The 7,408-nt window shown below is 43.4% G+C and overlaps 1 protein-coding gene across 1 annotated transcript; it reads right to left on the bottom strand.

The window, feature by feature from the left end:
• Nucleotides 1-674: 674 nt before the first annotated feature.
• Nucleotides 675-5,993, bottom strand: LOC140451599 (uncharacterized). Its single transcript, XM_072545447.1, has 2 exons — nucleotides 4,884-5,993; nucleotides 675-719 (listed from the first exon to the last, which is right to left on the bottom strand). The coding sequence occupies exons 1-2, from the start codon at nucleotides 5,991-5,993 to the stop codon at nucleotides 675-677; spliced, it is 1,155 nt and encodes a 384-aa protein (XP_072401548.1).
• Between the last annotated feature and the right edge of the window lie 1,415 nt (nucleotides 5,994-7,408).

A 7,408-nucleotide genomic window follows, 5' to 3' on the forward strand; every position in this document is an offset into this window, starting at 1 on the left:
TGTTTACTGGTGGTCCATATTCTCCTCCATACTCAACTATCTTGTTAAAAAGCTTCTGAAGGTCGTGGATGTTGTCCGCCATTCTGACAGTATCGCCCGTATACCTAATGGAAATATGGACCCTTCTTTTGTTGATCATAATAAGCCACATATTGTGCCCTTGTATAACGAAACAAAGGGGGACGTCGATGCAGTAGACAAGCTATGTTCCAACTATGATTTCGTGAGAAACACAAGACGCTGGTCAATCTTTGTTTTTTTTATATTATTTTGATTGTAACTGTAATAAGCTAAGTAATAAATTATAGAAACGTATACACTTCTAAATAATGTGATGCCAAAAGTTTTTATAAAAATCATTGAATATCACATTAGGGTCGCAAACAGAAGTAGTATGTCTCATGAGATATACGTAACCGTATAAAAGTAAACTGAGTAAACAGAAACATGTTGATGAAGCGAAAAGATCAACAAACAACGCAGGGTGTAAACAAAAAGGTGTAACTCTTGCTTTTAAAAGAAAAGACTTCCCAGACATTGTGTCCAAGTGTAAATTACATTTATGGTTAAAATATGCTCGTATTCGTTGAATGCCTAAATTACTTGTATAGTTTTTAAAGTATTCTAAATAAATAGTTTTATAAAGCTTATAATTTTCGTTTCATGTCTTCATATTAAATGTTTTCAGTTTTGTTCTTTCTAATTTCCAAAATTTCTTGCTAATAAGTAAAATAATGTTTTATTAAATCATATATATATGATTTATCTTTTCAACAACTAAAACTAAATATATAGTATTTTCTAAAAACAAAGTCAGTACGCCAATCTCATTATATCTATACAACCAATCGCTACAACAAAAAGATTCGCTAAAATTGCTAGGAGTTACTTTTGACAGAAAGTTAAATTGGAAAGAACATATCAATAATCTAGCATGTAAATGTTACAGAAGATTAAATTTACTAAAAATTCTAGCACATAAGAATTGGGGTTCAGACAGGAGTACATTGCTAATTATATACAGAACTATGATACGATCACAGCTAGACTACGCGGCTATAGCTTACCACTCAGCATCGAAATCGGTACTTAAAAAGCTCGATACTATTCATAACACAGCACTCAGAATATGCCTGGGAGCCTTTTGTACAACACCGATTAAAAGTTTACTTTGCGAAGCAAATGAATTGTCGTTAAATGATAGAAGAGCTTACCTTAGTCTAACATATGCAACAAAAATTAAAGATAATGCAAAAAATCATGTCTATAGAAATACTTTTACCGATAATTACCCAAACCTTAATGCAAATCACCGTTCTAATAAACCTTTCTATAAAAGAATAAAAGACCATTTTTTGCATCTGTTTGATATTGTCATACCTGAATGTCTTCCATACACATATGATCATAATCCACCTTGGATTCAAAACATACCATCATATAACTTAGAACTTACGTCATTTGATAAAAACTCCACTAATCCTGATCTAATTATTTCCCATTTTAGAAAAATCATTAGTCGTTATAAAAATCATACCCAGATATACACTGATGGTTCAAAATCATCCGAAGGTGTGGGAGCGTCTGTAGTAACTCCAGAAAAGGTCCTTAAATTCAAACTATCTAATGTTAGTAGTATATATACAGCTGAACTGTATGCTCTCTATCGCGCCATAGAACTAATCAATCTGACAACAAACTCCAAATATATTATCTTAACAGACTCACTTAGTGCCATACAAAGCATCCGACAAATGTATCCAAAAAACCCGCTTTTACAAAAAATTAAAACAGTCCTTCTTCAGGCTTATATCAATCATAATGAGATAATTTTCATCTGGATCCCATCCCATATAGGAATAAAAGGCAACGAAACTGCTGACCATAGTGCGAAAGACGCGATAGTGAGTGACGTTTCTGAGATCGTAAACACATCAGTATCAACGGACATAAAACCTTATATAAAAAAATCAATCTTAAGTGCGTGGAAAAATAAATGGAATGTGTCGAATTCAAAATTAAAACAAGTGAAACTCAGCATAGAGGCATGGAATGTGTTACCTAAGTCAAGAAGCCAAGAAATAATAGTAACGCGCCTCAGACTCGGACATACTAGGTTAACGCATGATTACTTAATTAAAAAGTGCGAACCACCGCGATGTGAAACGTGTAATACGACACTAACAATAATGCACCTACTATGTGAATGTCCCCTCTACAATCAACAACGAAGCAATAACAAGATACCAGGAACACTTATAGAAGCTCTAGGTGCAGACTGTAACTTTAACAATACTCTGAATTTCTTGAAAGACATTAATAAGTACCACAATATTTAATAAACCAAATTGTATTGAAGTAGAATGTAGAATGTAGAAAATGGGGCGGCCAATAGAGCCTGATACACTGCGACCTTTGCAGATCTATTGTGTTTCCCCCTTATTTTAAAGCACTTCATCTAGCTTGGTCCTCTTAATGAGACTCAACAGCCTTGATAGTGGCCTTTTCATGTAGCCTGGTGCTTCCGGTTTTTCCTCTCCGAGTTCTAGAAACCGCATTCGTGCGAGACCTTCGCAATGGCACAGAACGTGTAGAGCGGTTTCCTCTTCTTCCAGACAGAAACGACAGGTGTCCTCTTCTGTCAGGCCTATGAGACTCAGGTGTCTATTGAGTCTACAGTGCCCAGTGAGCAGACCCACTATCATTCTGACAGTCCTGCGCCTGTGCGAAAGTAAGTCTGCTGTAAATTTAGCCGAATGTCCTTTGATGAACTGTTTGGCCTGCCTCTGTCCTGGTGAGTTGTTCCACCACTCAAGAGACTTCTGTTGCACCCATTTGTGTATGGCTGCCCTTTTTATCGTATTTGCGATTCCAAAGAAGGGTTCCGGACCAACCAGTGGCGTAGATGCGCCTTCTCGGGCCAATTCATCGGCCTTCTCGTTGCCACGATGACCCTTATGTCCCGGCACCCAGGCAAGTGTCAACCTGTTTTGACTTCCCACCTGAGAGAGGACATCCAAACAGTTCCATACCAGCCATGAATCGACCTGTACCGAACTGAGAGCCTTTAGAGCCGCTTGACTATCCGAATAGATAACGATGGAGTCGTTATCTACATTTCGGCCGATTAGTTCCATAGCGCACCTGTGTATAGCAGCTAATTCGGCTTGAAATACGGTCGCGTATGTTCCTAGACATACCCGGACTTCCGTCCTTGGTTTTATGCCATATATTCCAGCCCCCGTACCTGTATCCGTTTTGGAGCCGTCCGTATACCATATTGAGTTTGCTGTTAGCGGCGGACCAGTTTCCCAGTCCTCTCTTTTTGGTATTATAATTTGAAAATTTTTGTTAAAACTATACCTCGTAACCATTCGGTCTACAGGCATTCCTAGAACGGGGTCTGCCTTTATGTCCTGGTATAGCCTTAAGTTATCAGCTCCCTGCATCATACTTATTGGAGCTTGGCCTTGGATCAACCGATGTACTGTTGATCTGGCTTCACTCTGTATGTATATATGCAGAGGTGGTAGGTTTAGCAGAACTTCTAGCGCGTCCGTTGGGGCTGTTCTCATGGCTCCGGTAACACTCAAGCATGCAAGCCTTTGTGTGCTACTGAGCAATCGAATCGCCCCGGACTGTTGCGTTTTGTTCCACCACGCCACTGAACCATAAGTTATCATGGGCCTTATAACCCTTGTGTACAACCAGAGGTTCATTTTAGGATTTAACCCCCAATTCTTACCACACATTCGTCTACATGTGTTCAGGGCCATAGTGGCCTTCTGTGTGACTTTCTGAATGTGTGCATTCCATGTCAGCCTCTGGTCGAATATTACACCTAAGTACTTGGCCTGACTTGTGAATGGGATTTCTACTCCCTTGAGCACTAGTGGTTGTAAGCCTTGCAGTGCTCTTTTTCTGGTGAAGGGAACAACAGATGTTTTTTTAGGGTTAACCTTCAGGCCTTCTTCCTCACACCAGCTGTCCACAATCCTCAGAGCGACTTGAAGTCTCTCCGAAATTATTTTGGTAAAGCGTCCTCGGACTACAATTACCAAATCGTCCGCATAACCCAGACAGTAAAAACCCTCCCTGGTCAGTGTATTAAGTAGGTCGTCCATAAGTGTAGCCCACAGTAATGGGGATAAAACTCCTCCTTGTGGGCAGCCGCTTCCTGCCTTCGCTTCAATAGTGGCTTCACCTAACGAGGACACAATGATCCTGTTTGTTAAGGTCGCCTTTGTCCACTCGCATATGAAGGCAGGAACTCCTCTTCTTTTAAGCGCGTCCGTTACAGACTCGAAGGAGACGTTATTAAACGCTCCCTCCACGTCCAGAAACGTCGCCACCGCTATCTCCTTGTCATCTAGCGACTTTGAGAGCAGTCTGTTAAGATCATCCAGCGCCAAGTCAGTTGACTTTCCTGGCTGGTATGCATATTGGCGATCGCTAAGTGGATTCTCCATCAGCACGTCGTCCCTAATATACCTGTCTATCAATCTTTCCAGCGTTTTTGCTAGGAAAGAGGATAGACTTATTGGTCTGTATGACTTGGGGGTCTGGTCCATTACCCTACCAACCTTGGGGATATATGTGACTTTCACCCTTCTCCATGCGGTTGGAATATATCTCCATGCCAAACTAGCTTTGAAGATCTTTGTTAGATGCGGGATGATCACATCCTGTCCCTTCTGTAGCAAGGCTGGATAAATCCCGTCCATTCCAGGTGATTTGTATGGCTGGAATTTATTGATGGCCCACCTGACTTTTTCCGGTCTCGTGATGTCGGTAGCTAATTTCCAGTCCGCCTTAGTAGGCCTTCTGGGATGAGCTACCTCTACCGAAGGATTATTGTCAATGGATGAGCTGGGAAAATGTACCTTGGTGAGCATTATTAAGCTTTCCTCCAGGGTTTCTACATACGTTTCGTCCTCTTTCTTCAAGAGGCCGACCTGATTCACAATACCATCCTTAGCCAGGACCTTGTGGATTCTGGAACATGCGGGAGCCTGTTCGACTTCCTCGCAGAACTTTCGCCACGAGTCTCTTTTGGCTTTTCGGATCTCCTTATTATATTGCGTCAGTTTTTCTCTATAAATGGCCCAGTCCTGGTTGAATTTGGCTTTATTGAATAGCCTTCTTACATCTGCCCTAAGCTTTTGTAAGTGTTCATTCCACCAGGGTGTGTTTTTCTTTCCTTTTTTTTCTCTCTCTGGACAATTCTCCTGGTAAGCGGCCAGAACAGCTCCCCTCACCGTTTCGACTGTCAGTTCGAGATCGTCCGTATCTTTTATGGTGCCGATTCCTCCCTCAAGAGACTTCTCGAGTGAGCCTCTATAGCCTTCCCAATCCGTCTCTCTCGGGTTCCTGAACCTTGCCACCATTCGAGTCGAAGTAATTAAATCAAATCGAATGTGCCTATGGTCGGAACATGAAGGTTCCTCTGACACATGCCAATTCTTTATAGTATCGTACGTTTTTTCACTGCAAAGTGTTACATCTAAGACTTCTTTGCGCGTGGCCGTAACGAAGGTAGGTTTATTTCCTGTATTGGCTATTTCTAAACCCATGCTTAAGATGAACTGTAGTAAAGACTCACCTCGACTGTTGATGTTCGTACTCCACCATGCCAGATGGTGGGCATTGGCATCACATCCCAGTATTAGATGAAGGTTCTCCCTTCGGCTGTAGGTTATAACGTCCTCTACTATGCCTGGGCGGAAGACCTTCTCTCCAGCGAAGTAGGCAGAACAGACCAACCATCTTTTACTACCTTCCTCGGTGGAAGCGGTTAAAATACCTGTAACAAAGTCTCCGGAGCAAAGATCCGGAATCAGTGTACAGTTTACTTCGTTGCCATATACAATGCATGCTCGAGGTGTCTCTCCTTTCGCATCGTATAGTAACTTACCTTGTTGCGGCTTCAAGCCTGCAATCTTCCCTCCGTGGAGCCATGGTTCCTGCAGTAGGGCCAAGTCCAGGCCTTCCATGTCAAATCTTCTGCACAAAACCGCCGACGCAGCTTTAGCATGATGAAGGTTGACCTGCAGGACCTTTACTCTGCCTTCCTCTAAACTGAAGGCTAACTTTCGGGTTTTCCCGTGTCCTCTACCCCTTCCATGGGAGCGGCCACCCGCTCAGTGGCTTCTAGCCTTCTGGGCGGGTTTGTAGCACTCCCCTGCAAGTCGGTACGGACTTCTTTCGGGATTATTCCTTCTTTAGCTCCTTCCCTCGACTTATCATCTTTAGGGCGAGCCTTGTGTTTGGTCGAAGTGTTAACCTTCTTTGGCGCTGCTTTAGAGCTTTGCCCCTCTGAAGGTTTTACTTCTTTTGTTTTTTGCTTAGCCTTGACTGCCGAGGTTGCGGCAATTACGCCTTGCAACCCCGATGGTCCGGCCTCTGCAACCTTCTTAATGTACCCATCATCCTTGACACGGAATTTAATTCTTCCGATGCCAAAGTAAGGACACATTTGAAGTTTGTTGAGTTCCTCAAAGGACTCTTTGTCCATTGAGAGGACCCATACCTGCCCTTTTTCTGCAGGTGTTTTGCCCAAAACGGTCCATATACGGGTGTTGAGCTTTCGGTTGCTGACCCTTAATCGAGTCAGCACACTTTCCGCCCCCAACCTCTTTCCGTCCTCGTCTGGGATGTAGACAGTGCAAGAACACGGCCTCTCGACTTCACTCTCGTCCTTAGCCTGGAGGCTTGCACCTTCCCAAGGCTTCAGAGTGGGAGTAGTGTCCCTGAGCCATTGTGCGCTTGCACTATCCGCGCACGTCATTACCAGGTAACCGGGCTTGAATGTGCTCTTTAGCAGCCTGATTTGCGGCCCTTCTTCTGGCGTTCTCTCCAGAGCCTCCAAGATGGATGTTTGCACTGCCTTAAGCTTTGTGGGTTCCATCCTGACTCCAGGGAAGCCATCACATACTACAGCCACCTTTGCCGAGCAAAGGGCTTGTGTAAAAGTCATTTCTGACTTCCTCGGCCTCTTTTTGGCTTCCGCTGGCGGCGTACTGTGGTCCGACCTTTGTCGCTTCTTTGTAGACTTTTGCGTAGCCATTTCCAGCTTTTGCTCCGCCTTCTCTTTAGACTTAGGGGGATTGTCCTTTTGTCGTCCAAGCACCTTGGTGAGGTTGGCCTTGATCACCGAGCGCTTGGCTTCAATGTAATCCTGGCCTTTTCCCACCAGATCCCTTACTTTCTTCTTGGAGGCCCCGGCCAGCCTGGCCTTAATAACCTCCTCGTCTGTCATTAGATCCACCTCCTCTAGGGAGGTGACTCTGACCGCCTTCCTTTTGGTCGGCTTCGCTATCTGTATAGTAGTGCCTTCAGGGCTTTCTACTACGGGTTGTTCGGGAATATTGGTTTCCATATTATTTTCCATATTGTTCCCACGAGTAGC

Source organism: Diabrotica undecimpunctata, chromosome 10, assembly GCF_040954645.1.
Source record: "Diabrotica undecimpunctata isolate CICGRU chromosome 10, icDiaUnde3, whole genome shotgun sequence".
NCBI classification, from domain to species: Eukaryota; Metazoa; Arthropoda; class Insecta; order Coleoptera; family Chrysomelidae; genus Diabrotica; species Diabrotica undecimpunctata.